This window comes from Antrostomus carolinensis, unplaced genomic scaffold, assembly GCF_000700745.2.
Source record: "Antrostomus carolinensis isolate BGI_N321 unplaced genomic scaffold, ASM70074v2 scaffold11046, whole genome shotgun sequence".
Classification (NCBI taxonomy): domain Eukaryota; kingdom Metazoa; phylum Chordata; class Aves; order Caprimulgiformes; family Caprimulgidae; genus Antrostomus; species Antrostomus carolinensis.
The window spans coordinates 23,440-49,797 of record NW_010319801.1 but is presented as its reverse complement, the minus strand read 5'-3'; the positions used below and the strand labels follow the sequence as shown (position 1 = coordinate 49,797).

Sequence of the window (26,358 nt, the reverse complement as noted above, 5' to 3'; positions counted from 1 at the left end):
AAGCACATCCAAGCTGAATGGGTAATTTTAGGTGACTGTAAAAAGTACAGAAAAAATAGAGAATGTGTATTTTTCCAAGTTACTGTGGGGTTTTTCTTGGAACATACTTTTTAAAATACAAAGTGTCCTGCAAATCCTTAATACTTTATAAACATTTTCAGTCATATTTATTCCAAATCAGAGATGTACTGGGCCACACAACCTAGCTTCTTACCAATGGAGACTTTTCATTGAGTTGTAAACACTCACAGTAGGAAAAGCAAGCATCACTACAAAAATAATATTTAGTTATCATAACTATTACTTGTAATCAGTTTTCAATCAAAGATATTAAATATGACAACATGACATATAAACAAGTACTGACTTCAGCTCGATTTTATAGTAGTCTGCATTATATGGTATTATTATCTTCAAAAATCTACTAGTAAAATTTATTTTCTGCCTGACATTGTTTCTAATTCCCTTTTAGCTGAGCTTCAGTTAAAGCTTTGCAGTAAGTGACAACTGATGAATTAGTTTTTGATTTGCAAGAATAAACTTACTATTGTAAAGCTAAAATGTTAGCATGTAGCCAAAGAACAGCTTTTAAACAGTTTTAACTTGCCATAAGTGCTTTTTAAATACTGTAACTCTTACTGCCATTTTAGTGTCCTAGTTCTTTCCTAAACTAAATGTGTCTTGAAAAATTTCACAGGCCACAAATCCAACATTTCACTAAACCATTATTGTACCTCCAGAAAGTGTCAGAGCAGAGAGGATTAAAACATTAATTGATTCAATACACATTTTCCATATCTTTCTGCTCCTCCTTTAGCATCATGAAGTGTCTAGAAAAATATACTGATAATAATAGATATACAATACAAAAAGGTCCTAATCAGTGAGAGCCATGCACTGCTCTTGTGACCCTGGATGCCCAATTTTCTTTACGTGGTGAGTTGATTTAAGTCATGTGGCAAGTGCTAAAGTTTCTTCTGTGGAATGACATAGGAACAGAAGTCATTGCTTGGCATGACTGCATCAAGGAACGTTGCTGACAGCCAGGAGAGATCAAAAGCAGATCAAGTTGCTTAACAAACTATATGTCACTGAAGTCAAAAAGGCTAAAGTGAGAATCCTGGAGAGCTGTGAAATCTGGGAGCAACAGATGGAGCCAAACTCACTTGGTTTGTTAGTAAAAGGACTTACCTGTTCTTTGGTCTTCTGTCTTTAAGAAAAAAAAAATAAATAAAAAAATCTAGTATATAAACTTTATCCCTAGAGTCTGTATTATTTAAAAAAACCCCACAACAACAAACAACAAACAAAGAAAAAACCAAAACAAAACTGAACAATTTGCAAGTTCAACAGTTCAATATTATGTGGTCAGTGCAACTTTCACTATAATCTTAAGGGATTTTTTTTTTTTTTCATTTAAAAAATTGTAAATTTCTGTTTTATTAATCTTGGAACAGGCACACAGAATGCTTTCTCAAAGCCTTTTGGATTTACACTTTTAATCTGAAATCTTAGAAGAGTCTTTCTTTTCTAACAGCGGCAAACTGTGAGGCATACATTTCATAAAAACTTAAAAATAGAGCCTCCACAGTCAAGAGGGAAGAAAGCATAAAGATTTGAAGATCATGAGTGCTTTTTCTTTGAAAGCAATCATCATTGCAACTCCTTTAATACAAACATAAGCCCAAGCTCAGAACTGTGAAAAGAGCATGACAACTAAATTATTTTACAGAACCATAAAGATTATTTATATCTGCCTGTCTCTGTGTATGCTACTGCCATATTTAGATGGAAGAATACAGCATTGCTAGAATGAATTGCTATTGTTATGGTTACAAAATATATATGTTTTTATAATAACCTTCCTCTACACTGTGTTTTTGTTGCAGGTTTTTAAGGCTTCTGATAATTTTATGAAAGGATCCTTCTGAAATTAAGTTTACTTTTGAATAATGATCACGGAAAGTTTCTTAAGAAGACAGAATAAAATATCTTCAAAAGCTTTTGTTCCTGGGTGAACCAATACTCTCTTCCCCCACTGTACTCACTGTGCATGGTTTGCAAGGTATTTGAAACTAACATGGACAGAATATCTTTAAACTGGTGATACTGCCTGCATCAATGTTACGTGAAATTTTCAGTTTTTCAGTGGTAAAGAACAAAGCAAACACACACATCCCACCTACAATGGTGAAATCCTCTCATGAAATCTTCCATCTAATTACTGATGAAAATAGATGAAAAGTTACGGTTTGCATCACAGTATAAAATTGGAATGCATTCATGGGCATCTATTTCTGTGGTTTTAAAGTTGGTGATAATCAGTATTTCACAGGAATACTCAAAACTCATTTGCTCTCACTGACTCCAAAAGGAGAGGATCATATTTAGTATTTTCTCAGAAATTGCTCAGCATCTTAAAGCCTTCTTCCTGCTCAGTCATTTAATGAGGCACTTACTAGCTCTAGTAACTCATAAGGTTCCAGATGCACATTAGCAAATCTGGTAGTGTACTTAAACTAAATGCAGAGGAAAACGACTTTGAAGTAATTTTATCCATTCAGCCAAAACTTGCACTCTATTTAAAAGACTGGCCTTAGACTTGGCTACTCTGCCTCACCGAAAGCATTACAACAATTAAGCTATTGGAATACACAGAATTTTTAGTGAATGCTCTTGCAGTCATAAAATTTTTAACACTTTTTTTTTTTAATTTAGGGTGACACTTTTCTTTGGAAAAGAGAGACAATGCAAAGCATTTTGCATCACTCAGTGCTGATAAGAAAGTCACGAATGAGACCGCAGACTGGTATAAAAATTGTCACTTCATGTCCAGAAGAGGATACAGAAGGGGTTGATGCTGTCCCAAAAAAAAGTTTGTGCCAAAGGGAAGGGGCAGAGTGATGGTGTCTGCACTTATTCTTCAGTTTCATTAACTGCAGAAAAGACTGACAACAGAGGCTCCAGCCTAAGGGCTGGACTGGAAGCACAGAAAGAATTCAACTGCAGTCTGATGGCAGAGCAAAGCGTGTAATTTCCATTTTTACAGAACTGTGCTTTGATCACTACACAGTGTGGATTTATTCCATAAGAGATTTATGCCTGTGTGCAAATTTCAACCTTGATCTAAAAAAATTTAACCTTTTGCCTATATAAACACATTTTTGGTGAACTTGCAAGGGATAATGTCTGCCCCCATTAACATTTGTAAACATGTACCTGAATTCAAGTATTTTTTTTCAATCAAACCTAAGCATATTTCTTCTCTATGTGCAAGCTTGGAGATCAGCCCTCAGATAATCTGAAAGTGGCAAGAAGGATAGAAATAAATTTTTGTTGCTGAACTGTGGTATTTTTGCCCCCTAGATTGTTCAGGACAGCAAATGGATGGTGCTGCTGTTTGCTCCTCAGTATCACACTAAATGACCTTGATAGAACTTTAAATATTACCTCCGAATGTTTAAAATAAATTTTGAAAAATCTAAACAGAAAACTTAATAGGGGCAAGATGGGAAGATCAGATATAATTTGGTAACCATGCTATGTTTTTCTTTTAATAGAGAATCTTCCATTCTAAGTTGTTCAGGGACTAATTGTTTACCAAATTATTCCTTGGTCTCTAGATGTATAGCATCTAAAATCAGAAAGGCAACAGAAACAAAGAAATATAAAGTTCATTTCATTGCTTGATTTGATTTCTTCCCTCCAAGATTTAGCATAATGGTACATACTTGGCCAGTCTAGCAAAAATATTGAAGATCATGGATATTATCTATAATTTGTGCAAACTATAGCCTTGCTTAACTTAAAGTTAACTTAAAGTTAGTGCTTAGTTCCCAATGTTATTAAAAAAATGTATGATACATGATACATGCTCTTTATTAAAGTCTAGCAAATACATCTTATTTTAAGCTTGTTGAGTTCATTTAAAGAAGTCATTCCACAAGCATGAGGAAAAAAACCCAAACATTCTTTGCATATTATATTTTAGTAAAGTCAGGTTACTTCAACTATTTCTAACAACATGCCATATATATTATTTTATCTGCTAGATAGTATTTGGACCTGATTATCAACCTTTATTTGTCATGGACATGGTTCAACACTTTGCAATTCTTTTTATGGTGAAGACTTGTTGAAATCAGTTTGGGAAAAAAAATTAACTGTTTTGTTTCAAAAAACAGTTAACCTAACTGGTTTGATGTTGTTTATTTTAATAACCTTTTCCAGGTTATCTACAGAAAATAATTAATTATTGTTTAAATAGTCACAAAAAAGCAAATTAAGAAACAAAAAAGTAATTGAGCAGGCAAAAATACACAACTATATTTATACTATTATCTAATTTCTCAAAATTATACAAAAAATAAGAGCAGGGATATGTTGGTAACATATAGTTAGCACCTAATCTAGATTCAGTACCTCGCAAATCTTTCTTCATTTTGCGGAGATCTTTTTGAAAGTCTTCAAACTTCATTTGCGAAACCTGGAAGAGATCTTGTGGGTCTGGAAGAGGAAAGATGCATTGTTCTTTTCCAGCATCCTGACAAAAACACAAATGAACAGTTACATAGTACTCATTAATAAAATATATAACCGAAAGTACAAAGAATATTTGTGCACGTTTCCTCATTTTGGCCAGCAAACGAGTGAATTTAGTGAGCTGATTTTTTAACTTGATTTTAAAAGAGCAGAATTAATTCTCACTCACCTCATCAAAATTACGCAAATAGTATGAGACAATGTAAGACAGAAGACTTCTGCTGTTATCCTGTATAGACGAGAATAAAGTTTGCTGTGTTACTGAAACTCACTGAAAAAAAAAAATTCAGAAATGACAATTCAAGTAAATTAAATATTTAGTGTCAAGTACAGGAAATATTTGCCGATTTTCTGCCTTCACAAAAAAAACCAAAACCAAACATCTCTGAAATATTATTTAAAGAAAATAATAGAAAGATATAACACTTATGTAGGCCACTCTTGGTTTTTGAAATGTACTCGATTGTAAACTGAACCCTTACATTTCAAAATTTCCCAAGGTAACATTCAGATCTTTTTATTAATCTGTAACTATAACCAAAACAAAGTTAAATTAAACAAATAAAGTTCTTGTCCTAAATGAAAATACTTTTGGGGATCTTTGGGGGAGCTTTCTCATTGTGTCCTCTCTGTAATGAAACTTCAGCAGAACATCTTTGATTTTAAGAGGATTTTTGAGAGAATTACATTTTGAGACAGCTTCAGAAAACTATTTTGAATATTTTTCCAGAATTTTTCTGACTGATCAGTAGCAAATAAACTGCAGATGTATCTTGCAATTGCAAGGTTAATGGTCATAATATTCCCAGGAAATGATGTACTAAAGACCTAAGTCACCAAACCAAATTTAGTGTGCCTAAATGTTTTACTGACTCAAGTTCTAAAACTGGTAATGTATCTAGGGTCAACCAGAAGGTTCAGTTAAAGTAAGCTGCCCTAAACATATTGTACCAAGGCTTCATTCACATCATCACTCCTTGGCTAACCAAGGAAACAAGCATGCCAGAATGAAGTTCCTGCACCTCTTTAAAGGCAAATGGCTGACATGGTCTCTCAACTCAGGGTAAACAACAGTCTGCTCACATTACCTAACCCATCAGCGAAAGCATATATATTTAGTGAGTGACCAAGCAGGAAAACAAACTCTTCTTTTTCTGGCACTTTCAGAATAGCAGATCTTCACAATGACTCACTAGATAGAAGTGGGCCATTTAAAATCTCAAGAATTATTGCTATAACTTTTCTCATACCACTGTCTATATTCAGAAGAGTCTTTTCATCATAGGCGTAGAGACTCAAATATTATTGTTTCCCTGTAAACACCAGCAAATATTTGAGTACAACCCCAATCAGAATAATCAATACCAAAAAAGTGCCAGTAACACACAAGCTCCAGTTTAGCACTGTGCAAGAAACAAGATTACTTATCTTTCTCCTAAACAGATAACTATACCCGGCAAATCTTAAATCAGCAAATACTTGCTGTGATTATTCTTTACTCAGATGAATCCGTGGTCCAATGTGAAATGTACACTTTATAATCATGATGTATATAAAGGATGAGTTTCAGGTTATCTCAAATGCTCAGGATGTCTATTCAATCATTTTCAGGAGTGTCTATTTTTTTTTCCTCACAAATATTTTCAATCGGCATCGAATCACAGTTCACTTTTCCTGTATTCAGAAGCAATACTATGACCCTTACACTTAAAAGGTTTGTTTCAGAAGTGGAAGCAGTTGTAAAAGAAGAGTTAGAACTATGCAGTGTACCAGAAGTAAAATACATATCAGATTAGGAACTAAGACATAATTTACTATCTTTTTGTTTGTACAGTAATAAAAAGAGACAGCTCATCTTTGTATTTCTACATAAATACATACAACTCTAGAAGTGTGATCAGCTTAGTATAGTAACAAAAGAATTCCCTTTGACATGCCTTCATAAGTTTCACACCATTTACGTGGAAATGTAGATAGAGTAATTTTCTGAGAATTTAATATTCTCAGGCCTACATGAAGTCTAGAATCAACTTACACTGCTCTTGACATCTTTCAGTTTTGGCAGGATATCTAGTCCAAACCCATCAGCCTGTCCTCGTGTCCTGTTTCCACCATTCATGTAATTTCCAAAGGCAAGAACCAAACCCAGGACCTGCATAACTCCTGACCCATTTTTCAATGACTACAAAACAGAAAGAGGAACAATTCTCTGTTAAAACTCACAATAATATTTACTATTAATAGTATTGCTGACAAACTCCTGCTGATACTGTTTTTAGAAATAATACTTATATGAAGGCTCAAATATAGGGAATTAACAACCTTATATTGCAACTTGTAGAAATAGAAAAATATCACTATGTAATTTGTTGTGAATGGAGAACATTATCTCCAAAACGAATACATAGAAAAAAATAATAGGAAATCTATACAATATTATCAGAGATGACCTGTTGAGAAAAACAAAATACTAATTCCTTAACTGATGTTGATATGGTGAATGTTATACTTAATTTAGTAGAGAATTCTGTAATAAGTGCATAAAAAATTCACATGGAACAGCAAAAACATTTATTCAATCAAATTCAAATATTTATTAAATGGTAAAACAATTAAATAAAATATTTCTAATATTTTTTCAATTATGAAAATACTGATGAAACCTGCATTTCAAAGCCATGCCTTTGTTTTGCATGGGAGCACAAAAATCCAGTAATATCTCCTAGCTAGAGACAACATTGCTATCTCTAACTGATTTTAGATATCAGAAATACAACAGAGTTGTGCACTTTTGAAGTCCGAGCAAACACAAGGTAGACCAAACTGGCCCTCATTTGGAAAGGAGTCATATGGTCACTATGAAGAAGGAAGATTTTGATTTAACAGAAGGAGAAGGTACACTATTTTCCAGATACTGATATGCATTGATGGCAAAAACACGATATCATTCAGTACCAGAAGCTAATCTTAAGATTTGCTTTGATGTTGAAGTACAATCATAAAACGTTCTATTCTGCTATCCTTCAGATTTAATGAGTACTTAAAGTAAATAAAGAGAAAACTTTTGAAATATGAGTACAACTTAACAAGATTAAATATCAGAAATTTAGCTCTACCTTTTCACAGAGCACATCCTACCTCACACAGTTTCTGTAACAATTCAAGTTTGCGACGAATTGAACAAATGCTCTCTGAAAATGTTGACTGGAACAGGATGCAAAACACACGTTCTGAAAAGTTGGGAATTAGTGAGAGCTCATAGAGGAACCTGTAGGAGTCATTAAAGAAAATGATATGGGTCAAGGTCAGTAGGTACAGTAGTTTTTTTCTTTTATAACATCTCTAGATAGTTTACTATAGCACAGAAAGTTTTCTGAAGTGAGCAAAACTGTTCTTTCATAAGTATGTTCTTACTGTTCTGGCTTATCCAAAGACTTGGCGTTTTCTTTTTCCTTGGATGCCTTGCTATGCTTTTCTATTTTTTCTAATTCATCTGATTGTGCTCTCTGGAATAAAGGAAACAAAGTAATTAAAAAGTGTTAATTAATAACCTATACAAACAACACAGATAAAGATGCCCTTCTAACAAAACATGTTCATAGATTTTTCTTTTCCTTCTAGCATCTGCTTATGGTAAAACTACTTAGTCCATAGAGTGATTTTAAGTAGAAATACATCTGATGGAAAACAGAACATCTTCCAAATATTATTGACTACTAGTAACCTGCAAAAGATTTGTTAATTCAACCATGCACTGAGACAATAATATTCATTCCCACTCCCTTTTCTTTGGCTGTTTATAAAGTCTATGGATCAAAGAACTCTCTTTTTGACTTGTATTTCTCTTTCCAAATGTGTTGGGTGGCATTTCAATGCAATCTGAACTTCAAATCTATACTTAAATAATTAATTTTTTAAACTAAATTAAAACTAAATAGGTTTGTCTTATTTACTGTAATTTAAATTTGGTATTTGGAAAACACTATGGAACAACAAAAATAGTTGATTTATAATGGAACTATCATACATACCACAATACAGATCTACTGCATACTACTTTGGAGTGATTTTTTTTTTAATTTTTATCTTAATAAGCCAAAACAATTACATGTAAACTGCCTAGTTTCTTGGAGAACCCTGGGGTACATTGTGCGGTCTTTTCTTCAATATTCCAATCAAAAGAAACAGAGCCTCACTTCTTTCCGTGCTCCATGCTACAGCAAAATTATTTTTTCCAGCTGCAGTACTGGAAAATGGAATGGCATGGAAAGGAATAAAAGTGGAATGGAAATTTCTTCTTCTGACCCTTCTTTTGACATCCATGGTGGTTTTCAAAATAGATTCAAAACATGAATCTGTGCAAGAGTAAAAAAGGAAGTAAATATATCTACCTTTATTCCTTTAAGAAAACACTACACACATTTTTTAACTTACTCCACCACAGAACTTGAACACAACAGTGGAAAATTAAATTCTAACTACTTAAATAGTGCCAAAGCAAAAGATAGGCTGCATTTGCATTCTTTCTTGCATGCTTTTGCATGATTAGCAGAAGAGGTATGGAACTATCTCAAATCATACTGCCATAGCTACATCAGCAATCTGAAAAGAGAAAGTTAGGTTTGGACAGTTCTTCTGAGATTGTTGAACAACTTTCCACGTGAAAAGGGAGAAGATACTGACATGAAACAGGAAGATGAAGAGTCTGAAGATTCACTCAGAGCAAAAGCACTTCAGAGTTTCTCTGATTACTTCAAGAAGTCTGGAAATTACTGCAAGGCCATCTGTCTTGAATACTACATATCCCAGTATTTAGCCAGCATTTCTGTGGATGTCCTTCAAGGGTCATCTTCTCTAAAGTAGACTGATCTTATCTATTAAATACTCCAATAGGAAATATTGCAAACAACAACTTTCTTTTTTTCTCCAGCAATAAACTTCTTTCTCGCCACTAAAAAAAATAAAATAGTTGTAGTATCTGCATCACAGATTAATAGAACAGTTGAGGTTTGAAGGGACCTCTGGAGATCATCTGGTCAAACCTGCTGGTACAAAGCAGAGGCAGCCAGAGAAGGTTGGTCAGTACTGTGTCCAGCTAGGTTTTGAACATCTCCAAGGATGAAGACCTCATGATCTCTCTAGGCAGCCTGTTCCAGTATTTAGAAACCCTTGCAGTAAAAACAGGTGTTTCTATTTTTAAGTGGAATTTCAAATATATTCAAGGGGATATATTTGAAATTCCAAGGGGCCAACTACATCTTGTCTTTACACTGGGCATCACTGAGAGTCTAGACCTGTGTCCTTTACTCCTCTTCCACAGTCAGATATCTGTACATATTGATAGGATTCCCTTGAGCTTTCTCTTCTCCAGGCTAAAGAACCCCAGTTCTCTCAGCCTCTTCTTTTACAGTACATTCTCCAAGCCTTTAACTGTTGTTGTGGCCCTTCACTAGACTCACTCCAATATGTTCATGTCTCTCGCACTGGGGAAGCCAGAACTGGACACAGCACCCTAGATGTAGTCTCACCAGTGCTGAGAAGAGGAGAATAATCACTTCCCTTGACTTGCTTGATCCTTCCTTGATCTATCTGTGTATACTGTATCATGCCTTGCTCAGTTAACAAGGGCTGGACTGAGACTAATTTACCAGTTTTTAATTTTCATATACTGGCAGTGGCCCATCCATAACACCGAGTTTCCCAAGTTCCCTACCCCAGTATCACTTCTGTGTGAGAAAACAAACTTCGGTACTTTTCTATGTAAAATTTCTGTCAAGGCAAGCATAGTACATACAAATATAATTACAGTAGTAAACTTTGCTTGTATAATTCTGTCCTGAAGAGAAATAATTTTTCATGATACTAAGATCAGAAAATTGTTAACCTTAGAAGAGTTATCCAGACATGGGATGAGGACCAGGAAAGATGCAACTGCAGAAGTTTCCATTTAAGTATTGCAGGTGCTGTTGAGGAGAAAGACTTGCTTTTGGCTCTGTGTTAGGGAGCGGGTATAAATGGGAGATTTCTTCACTTCATCTAGAATATTCTTACCCAATGGAGAGTTATAAGAAAAAGAAAGCTTCAATTTATTTTCAAATCAGTAAAAACTCTCTTGGCAATGGATGAAATCTACAGATTTTAGAAATCAGAAGGATGCCAAGAGAGGTAGCGTTGTTCTAGTGGTCACATCATCAGAGCCATGAGGTCTAGGTATGCAAATGACATGTCTTTGTAGGAAGATCCGTTTTATTTATTGAACTTACACTTCAAAAAAACTTATGTATTCAATATGTGCCCATAAACTGTAAATGAGTTTTTTGTAAAAGTAAACAAGTTTTTGTACTAACAGTTTTTAAATGAAGTTCTATTATTTCTGACCAATCTCTAGAGTATATTCTCTCCTGGTAAACTGAAAGGAAATAACTTGAAAATTTTTCATACTAGTTAAAGAGGAGAAAATATTTTAGCAAGGAGTGTAAAGCTAAATAGTTATTTGCAAATTCTTCTACACATAGTGAAGTATTAGAGTGCTTTATCACAGTGATCTATTACATACATGCATGTTCAAGCTCTTAATGTTTCTCCAGCAGATCCCACAGGTAAAGGTTAGACAGACTCACTATTCCTTATTTAGGCCATCATTCTTAGATTGCATATGCAAAGAAATAACAACTGTCACAGATACAACAGCAAAGTGTGATCTACTCATGTAGGCCTGAGCAAAACTCAATAGATATGGTTTTAAATCTTCACCAGAATCATGAGGTCTAATTATACGGTGCAAATCTGAATCAAAACAGAGTTTAAAGTCCCTAATTTTGGATCTAGTATCCAGAATTCTGATTTATGTGTATTTTAAATTATGATAGAAAAGGAATAAGGCTGATATGCCTTCTGCTCAGGCATTACTGAAGATTATTTCTCTGATATTTTACCAGTCAGCTTTAGAGTTGTTTATGTATTCTCTAATTTGCAGATGGATAATTTAAAAAAGCCTTTATATTACCCTCCAACATTTGTGTCAAGAAAGAACACATTCAGCAGATACATCTCATAAAAGTCATTAATCTATTTGTATTAGCATATATTTGAATGTCACCGATATCTATTTCCTTGCATTTTAGCTATTATATGGCATCATAAATGGAACAAAATTGTGTAATATGCCGGACTTTGATATTAACTCTATCTAAAATGAGGCAGCATTAATCTCAGAAATTACTGCACAAATTAAACTGCTTTAGTTTAACTTTTCCCACTTTTGTCAGGGTATAAACTTATGAACTTGGTAAGACCAAATACAGGGTAAGGGCCATTTTTCCATTTCACAACATAAATCTTACATTTCCTGTTACTTTTTCCTTGCGACAGAACCTTAGCTCTGAGTTTAAACTAGCTTAAATGTGCGGAGGTTTTTTAATTTTGGGGTGTATTTTTTTTGGTCAACTTGATTTTCAAAGTTAATGTTACGTATTTCTAAAGCACTGAGTGACTTGTCTGAAGAATGTTGTCAAAAGTAACTGAAACAATAAGGATATACAGAAATACCCAGGTTAATAACAACTATCATATTCCTTTGAAACTGGGTCATATATCAGAATTCGGGTACAATCTATAATCTTTGCAGAAAACTGTTAAGACATCATGTTGTAACTGCCAGGTTTTTTTTTTTTTTTTTAAAAATCACAAGAAATAACTGGGGAGAAGTTTTGAATCTCAGTGGCAAAGCAGAGGCATGCACTTCAGACTTTTGCTCTTGCTAATGGCATTTTGAGGTTTTTGAAAGCATTGACCCAAGTCTTTTAAAGACAGACACAGGGTGGACAATTTACCAGGAGTCAAATTAAGAAAGTATACATGTTTGATTTTGTGATGTATAGAGATTTGAAAAGGGCAAACCCATAGACCAAAGATAATCCTTTGATACAATTTTTAATCCATTTTTTATACACTTATTTTCACAATATAGTGAAGACAGAAGCAGGCTTATCTTGTTTCAAACTTATTTTAGCTACAATCTCAGCTGCTAAGAAGCTACCTGTTTTCAAAGCAAACATTCAGTTATTTGCAAATAAACTTCTTGTTGCAACAAATATGGCCTAAACATGTACAGCAAATTGACAGATCCTCGGAATTTTTTCTACCTTCTCCATCTCTAATTATAGCTGCCACCAGAACGCATTGCTCTTAGGGAGTTTGTAAAAGCACATTAAAGTGTTCCACATGTAGTTTTACCTATTAAGACTCTCCTTTTAAAACTGTCTAGATATTAAAACATAGCTGATTATCAAACTTATTTAAATTACTTTTTATAAAACAAGCTACACAACCATGCGTAAGAACTATGCGACTGTACCATACAGTGCTGCAGTAACAAAGTCCTCACTTGATGCAATACTGCTTAATACTATTAAATAAAATTACTGAGAACTTGGGTCTTTGGTGGGGTGTGGGTTTCTTCATTTATAAAAAGTCACTAAGATGTATACAGTAACGTTGTGGTTTAACAAGACTTTTAATTCCTCAGTAAACAGGAATTGAGCCCTCGGGAGTGTGGCTTTTGAAATTAGGGTGTGTTTAGGTTTGGAGACTGCTCAAATTTCATCCACATTTAAGAAGGGAAAGCACCACACCAGACATATGCAATCAGAAAAAAATTACAACATTCTGAAGGAAGACTGTAAAACAAATGCTCCCATATGTTCCATAGAGATCAAATAGAAAGGCTGAGAACTAGTACAGTGGTATTTAAATATCCAGCAAAAAAAAATCCCAATCAAATGAATACACCCTAAGAACAGAAAATTAAGTTAACGGCTGCAAAGTAGCTGAATGAGGCAAAGTTATCCCCACTTACAACACAAGATGAGGCTGAGAAATATGGGAGGAGTCAAACATACCAGGTTGTCTAATACCACCCCTTGCTTACACTTTTTTACTGAAAATATTGTTATAATTAGTGAAGCTACTAAGGGAAGCAAGTGCAAGGTCTGATGTGTTTTGAGCAAAGACTGAAAGTAAAAACAGAAAATAAAATTCAATTTAAAAAATGCTTCTTTCAAGACACAGCTTTATCAAACAGAAGATCCAAGGTTAAAATTCAAGTTCCCTTATGAAGCTCTCTCCAAATAAACTGGGGGTTTTTTCATTCTTTGTTTTTTTTGGTTGGTTTTCTTTTTCTTTTTTTTTTTTTTTTTTTCCATCTTGCACCCAAGCAAATATAGCAATAAAGTTGGGTTGATCTATTCAAAACAAAGAAATATATTATAGTCATTCCAATTTTTTGAGTCTTTCCTGAGATTAACATACGATATTTTTCCTCAATCAAGACAATATTTCTTAGATATTTTCTGTAATTAGTGAAGATAATGAGAAAAGGAACACAATGGCATTTGGTTATTTCAATTAACTGCAAATTTGCAGGTAATTCATTATACTAGAACTATGCAGTATTTCAGAAATGACATTAAGAAAGCATTTGAAAAGTATCCTATTAGCATATTAGCCACATAGGAGGACTATTTTTTTTTAAACCAAAATAAAATAGTCTTATTCAATATAAAAGAGGGAAGTGTGCAAAAACTGATTATGAGGACAGTATCTATTCCATACTTCCCACAACACAGTTTCTTGCAATCATGCATTACTTCAGTTTTTTACATGATAAAGAATACATGGAATGGGATATAGGTGTGCTGTGTAAGGGAGCGGATTAAAAATAATGAAAAATAAAAATAATGCAAGCCAAATCAGAAATATTGTGGTAAAAGTATGAGAAGTGTTAGAAGTATAAAGATTTGAGGATAGTTAGAATAAGTTTCCCAATCATCCATTATCTTCTTGAGCAGTGTTGAATGATTTAGTTATTTAGGGATGAAATAAGTGTAGAAATGATTCCTAGTTCTTGTCAGATTTTTAGTTTTCATTTTGTTTTCCTTTTTCGGTTTTTCTATAAAGTGGACTAGAGCTTACTTTCTCTTTCTTCAGGTCCCAAAGTGGATTATTTATGAGAAATCTCATAAATCTATGAATCATTCCAAAGTAGGCCTAAAACCACAGAGTCTAAAACCCAAAAATATGAAAGGTGCAAAAGTAATTAACATCTTAGCAAAATTATAATGGGAGGGAGAAAAAAAATACAATACAAAAGCATATATTGGCCCTCAATGCCATTCAATGGCTCACAACATTACATTTCAGATTTTCAGGTTCTTAGGAGGATAAATAGAAGGCCTCTTTGTTCTTTCCAGAGATGCCTAGCCAGTCCTCTGTGTATTCAGACAATGTACTTGTAGAAGGGGGTAATGTTCACTGGTCTCAGCTGAAGGCAGAAACATGCTTCTGAGATATACTTTTTTGAATTTTACATGTGGCTGGCTTTGTAACATTTTAGAAAATGGCTGAGTATATTCTAAATCTCTGATTTTGCATGCCTAGTGGTCAAACACTCTCTCATGATTATTATCAGACATTTCTGAAGCACCTGGAAGTTATACTACTTTTTATTACATTAATTTAGAGCAAACTTTAATTTCAAGGAGTTATAATTATTTTGGAGAAATCCTTGAAAAATAATAATTAAAAGCTACAGTTCTACAGATGGAATGATTGCTGTTATTATTTTTTTTTTTTAATTGAACAGCACTTTTATATTAGTAAAGTTACAAAGTGAAGCCAAAGACCTGAAGTGCAAAGTCTGATACCTATTGGCCAAAGATTGCCCCACCCAGGAAGAAAAAAAGAAGCAAAACCAAATTCTGTTTAGTCATTTAAAAAATTATGTTATTTATATAAAAATGTATGTATTATGTAAAACACAAAATGGCCATTAATACAATTCAAATGCTTATCATTATTTTCATTGCTTTGAGGAAAATGAAGTCACTTCAAAATAGAACATGTTCTATAAGCTTTCCAAATACTACTGATTCAAACCAAAGATACTTTCATATGGACCTACAGTATTCCTACATTATATGGACTTCCTCTGAATACTCACATTCTCATATAGGGCTTGAAGGGTCTCTAGGTCAACCACAGAGTTGTCCAAGTTCACAACAGCTATAAAAAAAACCCAACAAAACAACAAAAAAGAATTAGTTGCCAGGATGATAATCCAGCTGTGAAAGAAAGACTGAGCACAATACGCAGCAATAGTTTTTATGACCTACTGGTTATACAGCTTAAGAGTTTTAACTTCATTAATGCCTTGAATACTGCCATTCCTAAAACTATGGGTTAGAAAGCTGTTAAAGCCAGGTGTTGAGTGTTAAAGAATTCATCTCCCTCCCCCCAAATACACAAACACAATCCCATGAGTATGGCCATAGCCAGAGATCAGAGATAAGCTTTACATCAGACTTTCATGGTCCAACTGAAAGCATTATAAAAATTTGTAAATCTGCACCACAGCCACACACACACTCACACAACAAAGCTCATTCCTGTCACTGGTTGGCTTCAGTCTTAAACTGATTAATCTGTAAGTCAGCCAGTTAACTTCAAGACATCTGACAAGGGTCAAGTCTTCTATGCACTAAGCCGACAGGTTTAGTACAGATACAAAATATGCCTTTCCTGTTCCCAACCAATTCTGGCACCACACACATACTGTATTTTTTTCAGCATCAAAAAGCCAGCACAGAGTGATTTCCATCTATCTAACCTTGACAAAAATAAATCAAAGTGGCACACTTTCAGGAACACAACCCTGGCTCCTCAATTACATTAGGAATATTTCATGAGGCATAGGAAATATTTGTGCAAACTATTGAAAAATTATTCTCAGTTAATACAAAGAATTATTTTTTAAATGGTATTTTTTAGTCTTCCTCATATTTTTGCAAGCAAATTGACTAATAATTTCAAAGTCAGATAAATCCAGCTTTCTTCATTGAGATTCTAAATCTTGAAAGAAATTTAGATTGTTGCATTAAATTGTGTGTGATGGTAATTATTTTTGTCACACTATGACAGGTTTTCTCCCATTCTGCCCTTCATTAATTTGTAGTCTTTTTTTGTAATGGGCTGCATATGTGTGTGTGTGTGTGTGTGTCTGTAAGTGCACACACTTGTCTGATAAGTAGAATAATCCCCACGGCAAGATTAATCTAGAAATTGCAACATTGATCGGTGATAGAAACTCAGCATTATGTTACTTTGTGTCCTATAAATCCATGTCCTTAACCGTCACAGAGAAATTCTGTGTATACACCTAAAAACTACAGACAACATAATTCAAGGGCATTTGTTTCCGATTGCTCTAAAGCATTTAGAGATACCACTCCGAGTCTGGGACTCATCATGTTTCCCCTTTCCAGGTCTGAGACATACTTTTAGTTACAGTATAAGAAAACTATAAACAAAGTGTTGATCTTGATTGAACTAAGCAGGCCACACTGTTGTTCTAAGCAAGGCATGAAGCTATATTTTAGGATTGAAGCAGAAAATAATTAGGAAATTCTTTAATTTTCAGAAATAATACTTTTAGATATATGTATATCCAATAAGAAAATCAGAAAGATAATGGCAATGTAACAGTTAGCAGTTCAGGAAGCAACATGGTTTGTTTTGGGTTTTTTTTTGTTATGGGGGAGAGGAAGCATGCAAAAATCTGCTAGTAATTATTTGGGATATTTTAAAACTTTTTTTTTTTTTTTTTCCTGAGTGTAATAATTGTTGCAACATAGGTTAAAGATTCCCTCTCAACAAGGTATTGTAGCATGTTGTATTTTATAACCCCTGTTGCTCAATAGTACTATCTGCATGTTTAAAAATATGCCAAATTTGCCTTATAGAACTGGAGACCAAAATTAACATGCAAATAGAAATCAAGTCTAGATTGGTTTGAGAGCTCTACTGTAAGAAAACACATATGTCAAAGCCTATATACAGCTTTATTAAAACCAGGATATATTATGAAATTCAGTTTGTAGTACCCCTACATTTCAGAATTCTTAGGCTTACGCAATGTTTTCATACATGAACACACTCACAACCCTTCAACTATTTATTCTGAGTTGTAGCTGTCTTCTCCCTGCTCCACCTCCTCCCCTTCCTTCCAGAGACTGTCTACTCCTTCACTAAGAAATATGACATAAGATCCTGCTCTGACTTTTGCTCAATGTTAAGATCACCCATGGATTACTCAGGGAGCAATAGAACACTTGTTTAAATGCTTGCAGGAGATAAGAGAACACCTGGCAAACACAATGGTGCCAGGTCTGTGTACTTTCAACAAAACAGGTATGCAGAAAAGTGGACATACTTCAGGGAGCTGCTTAAAATGAATTAGGCTGAGACAAGGACTTGGAGAAATTAGGTACTAGTATATATGCTTCAAATCTCCCCCTTCCAAGACAAATAAATTTCTATATATTTCATCTAAAGATGTGTATGTTCATAAATAGCACTCTAGCATCACAGTAGGATGTTTCCATGTCCACCACACGTTTGCTCCCTCCACTCTGAGAATTCAGATGAGCTTCTGTTCCTTGCTGATACTGCAGCATTGTCATGCAGACCATTATAGTTGGTAAAATAAATCATGACTGTTGCATATTTAATTCCCTTATCCAGACAATTTGAACTGACAAAAACAATGATGTTTCCTCACAGAGCCAAGTTTACTAGCTAAACATGCCCCCTCCCTACAGTTAGCATGACTACAGAAATACCTAACCGTTTGAGGTGGCAAAATAACGGTGAAAAATATAGACAAATATTAATTTCCTTGTATGAAAATATTCTGAGCTATGCTACAATTCCAGTGTTTGATGCAAACATCTGGCGAAGGGTTTATAATAGTCTTGCAGTCACTGGGTATTTTCACCCCTGTCGCTATTTTAAAAGTGGGGTTTTTTTGTTTCAAAGTTGACATGCCATTTTCTGGTCTTGACTACTATGAAATGGTCTTTAATAGTCAGCACATCATCTAACGTGAACCAAGTATGTGCAGAAACACACCCAAAAGCACAGATAAAAATAAAAGGAACTACAAACCACTTTTCTTTTTTTTTTTTTTTTTTTTTTTTTTAAGCAAGCACTGGTCAACAGGTGATTACAGAAAATCCACCCAGTAAAAAGAGGGGTTGAAGAGCAATCACAAAGGGTTGCTTGACACTATAAAGGACAGAGGAGGAGAAAGAGATTCCAAGGGATTTGTAGCCAAAATAAAGGCTTTAGGAATCACTTGTCAGTCTTACATTTTACCGATATTCTCATTGCTTTTTTTCACAATCTATATGGAAATTTAAACTGGTATCTATGGGACAGAATTTATATCTTTCTTATGCAACTGCAGAATATAGAAGTTTCAGCATTCAGGATAGAAGAGTTTCCATTCCATTCTGTATACAATATAAATTGAATCAAAAAATAAATTACTTAAACTCACAATAAGAATACCAACTTAGGTACTAGTTTCAAACTGGAAGGACAAGATAATATATACAGAGAGAAAAATACTTACTATTCTTAGTAATACAAATTAATTTGCAAGTCTGGCTAGGAATCTTAGAAGATATTTCACCTGACACAAGGATAATACTGCTGCTAAAATAAGGTGAGGTTGGTGTAAAGCACACAACTATAGTCAGAGGCATACTTGAACTCTGAGAACAGACAGACCTTCTCCCATGTACATAGAAGCCAATTTAGAACACAGACACAATTAAAAGAAACAACACAAAAACATAAACCAAACACAATGAATAATCACTACCCACATGTCTTGGGGGAAACACAGTATGTAACCAAGCCACCAACGAGATCAAAGTTTTTGCCAGGAAATATAATCCTGAAGAAGAAATGCATGAGAAAACACCAGTAGAAAGTTGGAGGATGGATGCACAGTGGATTCTCAGACTATAAGAGGAAGTAGCTGTATTTTTTCCTTATTGTAAGACAGATCATTACTGTTGATTACTCATATATCACGGAGCACATAAACTACCCACTATCACTAAAACAAAGCTAATGGGCAATATAGACACAGCAAACCTACACTTGGCTGATGCCATGAATCTAAATCCACCGATAGTACCACTTACATGAACTGTTAGAGAAATGACAACTTCCCACAGCTCCACAGTGCTTGGAAACTCTGTTCACAAGTCCAAAGCTCTGGAATTTGCTTTTAAAATTAAAAGGCAAAAATTCAAAATATCCCACTGAATAGAATTTCAGAAAGAAGAAATTACCAATTAAATCTTTTGGATCCAACTTTTATGTCATAAAACTCTCATTACCACAATCTTCTGGATGACTTTCAGAAGACTGGTATTCAGTCCAAATCTTAGTCTTACATCTTCCCTTTTCTCAGGGCAGGTTTCAAATCATGGTCCCTTTTTCCTGGCCTTTCCAAGTATGCTTCCTAAGCTTTTCTGTCTCCAGATAAGTCTCTAAAAGTGAGTTTCCTAAGACCTAGAAACACTGTGGTTTCCCCAAAAAATAAGTGATTTCACAATTTTTTTTTGATTGATAACAAATTACAGCTTAGGTCCTCAGAAAGAAGCAGTAGCTGAAGCAAAACCACTTCAAACTTGCAAAATGAATTCTGAACGAATCCTGCTATTCTCAGATCCATGCTTCACTGAGACAAACAAGCAAACCACCTGCCCAAGTTCTTTATGCTGATTTCCACCACAATTGACTTCTCCATGTCTCTACAAAAAACAAGCAGTAACACTCTAAGAGGCCACTCGTATTTTTTTTCTCCTGCACATAGTGGTGCCCAGTGCCCGGGGCAATGGGCAAAATCTGGAACACCAGAAGTTCCATACAAACTTAAGGAAAAACTACTCTACTGTGAGGGTGACGGAGCAGTGGAACAGGCTGCCCAGAGAGACTGTCAAGTCTCCATCTCTGAAGGTGTTCAGAACCCACCTGGATGCTTTTCTGTGCAACCTGCAGTAGGGAACCTGCTTTGGCAGGGAGGTTGGACTAGATGATCTCCTGAGGTCCCTTCCAACCCCTATGATTCTGCAATTCTGTGATCTTTGTCTCTCTGCTTTCACATCTCTCTTTCTCCAGAAGAGCACCAAGAGTCTTTGCAAGACTTCATATCTCCTCTGTAAAATGCAGCAACAGTCACTTTCAGCAAATTACAAAGGCAGACTGATTCTTCTTCACTGAATGAAGGACCTCCTACTTCTGCAGCAGATAATCACAGTACTCTTATTGAACAGTTCTGTGTAGGACACAAATTTGGGGGTTTCACAGCTGTTCTGCCCATCGTGTGACTCTAACATCCAATAGAGTGGTAAACCCAAATGTCCCTGTGCTAACGGGAGCAGCAGCAAAACACACAAGGATCATGCCTGTATAATTCATGAAAAATATGTAAAACAAAAGAATTTTTAAACAGGAGTATCTGAACTTGCACAACTTGCAGAAAGCACCCCTGTAGATAATGGGTGGATAGGGGCTGGCTGTACTAGGTAGACTTAGCACAAATGAAAACAATTTCATATTATTACCTACCTGCTTGCCCTCAATACCTTTGTGATATGTTTATCTATTAGCAAATACTCTAACCTTCTTGGGATGGAAAATTTAAGTGCACAAAGCACAGTGGAGATTGGATCTTCAACACAAGTACATACAGCATGGATCAGAGGCAAGAAACAGCACTTAGAACTGCTTGCAAACAGTTTTACTGCAGTAGTAATTCACCTTGATCTAAAGCTTGTGTAAGAAACCAGAACAGTATACAAAATTTACAAGCAGAAGCTATGGATTAAGTTTAGCTGTTGCTTCAAATTGTTTTTAAAGGACTTAACATTTTTAAATACTTTTCTGGGAAAAAATAAAATAAGAATCAATTAAGCGAGAATATGCATTTGTAAAATCTGAAGTAACAAAAGTAGGAGAATTCATCAAAAACAGTGAATCGTTAGCATCGCTCTTGTACTGATTCTTTTCTTACAAACACAATTAAGTTTTTTAGATATTTGTCCTTAGCATTCCTATTCCCTAATGCTGTATCCCTACAATGGATATAATATATAATGATAAAATTGTATTTATAGAGAATTTTTACATACATGTAAGTATATATACACACATACAACAAAATATGTAACTAGATTTTGTATTACCTAGCTAATATAACAATTTACATACATTTCAAACAATTGCCTACTATTTTAAGGACAGCAGTTACTGATTATGTGAAGTCTAACTTCATGTACCTATACAGTTTGTTTATAAAAAGTGCGCAAGTTCAGTTCTTAGAGAACAAATATATTTTGTTTGACTCAGTATGTCGCCTTCTTGTCTAGGCAGGAAAAAAAAATGGAGACCAATGCTGTAATCCTTTCAGAATAAAATGTTTAAATACAAACATGATTGCCATTGTAGACTGTTTAATTTAGAGAGATTGTATTTCAGTTCTGGTTTTGAGAGGTTTGCTGATTTGACTATAGAGAGTACTTCAATGCTTATCTTAATTGTTTAGATAAGATTTGTTTGAATTTGGCAGGTGAAAAAAACATGGGTGCAGGATACAGGAAGGTTGAGAAAAGACTGGCATTTTACCAGGTTATGCTTATTTTAAACTATAGTGCGAAGAGGAGCAATCTCAATGAACCTGGCATGGCCTGGTATTTGGAGAGTGAATTTGAAGCAGAAGATTGACTGGTAGGATTCAAGATGTTCATCAAAATGGAAAGGATTACCATAATAACTCCCAAAACACTACTTAAGGCTTAGCATAGTACACATATGCAAATGATATGACATATTTTTAAAAGTTAAAAAAAATAATTGTTTTACGCTTATAGTATGGGTTAGTTTTGTTCTCTAGGCAAACTTCCTGTCCCTTAACTGTATTTTTAAAAGTGTTTCAAGAACAAGACTTTAATGTAAAAGTAATCATTGGCATATGGATATATTTTACATATAAGAAATTCTGTTACAGAAAATAAAATTACTGCTATGAAAAAAACAATGGTATTGGCTTTTACTTCAATATCAGCTTGTATTAAGTTTTTTCATTTTCTGGTTGAGGTAGTACAGCATGCCACAGGCATTCTGTTTAGAGGTTCTCAAAAGGAAACTTGTCATACCTATCAACTATAGCTCTTGTGGTAGGGAGACCACTAGAACAGGGTATCAGAGATGTATTTTTGGTACGTTTATATTATAAAAACAAACTGCACAAACACATCAGCTGCAAGGCACATATGCAGTAGATTTGACATTGTGTATCAATCTGTCTGCAGACAGATATGATTTATTGCTTTGTACTCATGAGTCAAGTAAAATAAAATTTGGGTTTCCTGTGTGTCAGTGTTTGACTTTTCTTTTGGATCCACACAGGCTTTAACACTTTTCCATCTCTGTTTCAATGACATTACGTCTGGGAGTTTCACAAGCTAATCATGGTACCAGTGATTGTGTAACTGCCTCAGTCAAAGGATGTATGCAAGCCAAACTGTGCAGAGCAAGGTAGCATCTCTTACTCAGTGCAGCTGGAAGAAGTTATCAAGACTTGTTTGGAATACAAACAAGCCTTCAGGCTTTAAACTAATTGGGACTTTTAATTACATGTGGATTTTTTCAGAATTCAAATTTGCTGGCTTTTGGTTTAATTCGACCTTATCTATTTTCATTAGGGTAGCTCAAAATAAACATAGCCAAGGGTAACTCCAAGAAGTCCAGTTTGTAAACAAACTTTTACTTTCATGCATTAGGGAGCTCATTCTAAATGATAAAGATAAACAAAATGCAGGAGAAGGAGAGAGAGATATATTTGGAACCATCTACTAGTTCACTGGTAAAAATGAAACCTACGTTTAAAGTAGTTCAAAGTCAATAATAAATTCAGGTTAAAGCTTCCAACTATTGGAAGAATAATTTATTGTTTGTTCTAACATAATGATCACTAGAAGGACAATAACTTTTTTGTATGGCAACTCCAAACTATTTGCCTTACTCTGGAACCCTGAGCAGCTCTGAACAGTCCCCAGTCTTTCATGTTTCTTATACACATTCCACTCTAATCATTCTCCTAATCCACCATTAAACTTCTTGATTTTTTTACTATTACATTTGAGATGAAGTGACCACAATTCATCCCTCATAATAATGGCAAAGATATACCTGCTTTATACAGTTGTATTTATTTGATAAAGTTAATAGGGTAGATACCAAACGTACATTTTTTCCAAAAAATATATTCTCTACAATAAGCAGCTAATTTAGGATCTTAGCTTTTGTGCTTTGGTTTAGTTGGGGACTTGTCAGTGTTAGGTTAATGATTGGACTCAATGATCTTAAAGTCTTGTCCAAACTAGGCAATTCTGTCATTCTGTGCTCTCAATTTACCCACAGATAGTGTATAGAGCTCCAGGTGTCTCCAGTTGACAATTTAAAACACTTATATTAAATCATTTAAGTGTCAAACTAAATGAGTTAACAACTTCCTGTCTCAGAGATCTGAAAATTTAATGGCTCATGAAACGTTATCAGAAAGGAGAGCATCTTAGGCTTCCATAGAAATCTTCTCTCAGCTTAATGGGAGAGCTGCTCTTTCCTGAGCAGATTCAAACTCACCCAAAGAACTGTCTTGAAGACACTCTTAGTAATCATGATCAGTGACTAACATAAGACTCCTTGTCTCTCAGGGAGTGACTAGAAGTCAAAACAATCTTTGGACTAGTCTCTGGAATTTCAGAGACCAACAGAATAACCTCAAGAACTTGTCTTTCTATTGAATTATATGATATATTTAGCTTATACAGAAGAAGGTTAAGAAGAAAATTGATTACAGTTCTTATGCATACCTGCATGAGAAGATATCTGAATGTAGATGGCTCTGTAATTTCGCAGACCAAAAGCGGGAACAAATGAAGGATGTCTGTAATTTAATCTGACAAATTAACTATGGAAAGGTTATTTTAAACGCTAAAAGTGAGGGAAATCAACCTTTTGAACAACGTTTCATGGGATACATTTACTTCTCCATTATTTAAAGTATTCATGAAATCCTAAACTCACCAATGTCAATGGCAAAATTATCAGTGACTTCAAAGAAAGAAAAAGGTTGAAGGCTCAGTATTTCAGCTGGAACTCAAGATCATTTATACTGCTAAAATGCTCATATTAATACAGACTAATAGCTTGAGGCAGAAATTAGTAGGCAATATTACATGACTTGCCTTATTTAGCATCCAGACTAAATGCTTAGAATTCTCTCAGTCTAGAGGTGAGCTGCATGTTTGTCCTTTGCTAGGTCCCTCTGAAGTTCTGTACTAGTCTTCTCTAACATCAACAAGCCTAAACCATTTTACACAGACTTCACCAAATGTTGCTACCTTTTGATGATTTGCAATAAAGTACAGCAAGGGTTTTTTTAGCCATGAAGACATGCATGATCATTCAGAAACAAGCTTTCCTTCCTCATGGTTCAAGATAGCCAGTTGTGTATAGTGATATCACTATCCATAGTAGCAGAGCTAGTTAGAAAACACGACATGGAAACTTAAAAGGATTTAGAAATCAGGCAAAGCAAGTCCCCATTTATCCATCATTGCTCTACAGTCAACTGTTTCAGTCAAAAGTCAAAATAAAAATTTTCTTGCTCAAGAAAAGACAAACAAAATATTTGTGAGGTTTCCTTTCAAAAGCAAATTTGCCTCTCACTCTGTCAGATGGTAGTATCCCACTGAAATAAAATTAAATAATCTCAAGTTATTCTCCAAATCAAATTAAAATTTTATTTTCAGCACAGCAGAGAGCAGTTTAAATGTAGCCTGGTATTCTACATGTCTGCCCAGTCTGATGTCTGGATAAACACCAGGGATTCCATCATACTAACGCACGTTAAGCCTTTCACCAAATATTCTGAAGTTACTGTATTAAAGAGCTACAGATGCTAAGAAATGACGTAATGATCTTATGATATTTAGTCCATGTTCTAAGTGTGGTGGGATTATGAAAATAATGCAAAAAGATTTTTGGCTAGGTAGATGACAGCTTTACTAATTCAAATCACAATACTGTGATAACTGAGGGCAGAAAGATGCGTATTTATGGTTTAAGTTCCATCTTCTTTAACGCTTCAAAGTGTTTTTCAAAATCTGGTATTAATAACTCAGGAAAATAAAGGCTAGGATTGCAACAAAACCAAATGTCTGGATACGTGGAAAACCAACACATACACATTTTAAGAAAAAAAAAATAAAAATCAAGCGTTATTTGGAATCACCTATGTGTGTATATTTCAGTATTACAACTGGGTTCAGCCTACTGAGTACTTTAAGATTACAAGAGGCACTCTGTATTGCTTCAGTTCAGTGCTGTTGAGCCATATTTTGTGTCCTGGTAGCCAAAGCAATCACAGCTTCACTGAAAACAGAAAACACGTTACACTGAAACAGAATCTAACACATACTGCTTGGGCAGGTTTCCTGCAGAACAGCAGAACAACGGAAATTATCTTGATCTTTCATTGTCTAAGGATCACAACAGAACAAGAGAAGAGAAAAACAGGAGAAACCCAGGTATCTCACAAAGTGACAGGTACAGGAACACCAATACGATGGGCTCCAGCATGAGAAACAGCGGGTGCTCAGACTAAATTGTTTCACAATTTTTGCAGTAGAAAACCATCATTTCCCCTGCACTGTTTCTTACCCTACCAACCGTGGAGGATGAATGAATAGGGCAAACAAATCACTCTCCCATCTTTGCACCATCCTCTCTTTTCCTTACACTCGGAACTATTTTTTAAAGGCGGATACCCACGGGGTGAGGAGTACACTGAGAAGCAGCGCCTCAGCCAGAGCTGGAGAGCGGGGTGAAGCCACAAGG

At 34.7% G+C, this 26,358-nt stretch overlaps 1 protein-coding gene across 1 annotated transcript in view; it reads right to left on the bottom strand.

Annotated features, from left to right (window-relative positions):
* LOC104526051 (formin-2) overlaps positions 1 to 26,358 on the bottom strand; it is a gene marked incomplete at its 5' end in the record, with an annotated part of 89,859 nt that overhangs the window by 40,066 nt on the left and 23,435 nt on the right. The window contains 6 exons of the mRNA XM_010169391.1: positions 4,423 to 4,543; positions 4,712 to 4,771; positions 6,578 to 6,724; positions 7,681 to 7,810; positions 7,957 to 8,048; positions 15,542 to 15,603. Of these exons, the coding sequence (XP_010167693.1) occupies positions 4,423 to 4,543; positions 4,712 to 4,771; positions 6,578 to 6,724; positions 7,681 to 7,810; positions 7,957 to 8,048; positions 15,542 to 15,603 (612 nt within the window). The remainder of the gene's footprint in view (positions 1 to 4,422; positions 4,544 to 4,711; positions 4,772 to 6,577; positions 6,725 to 7,680; positions 7,811 to 7,956; positions 8,049 to 15,541; positions 15,604 to 26,358) is intronic.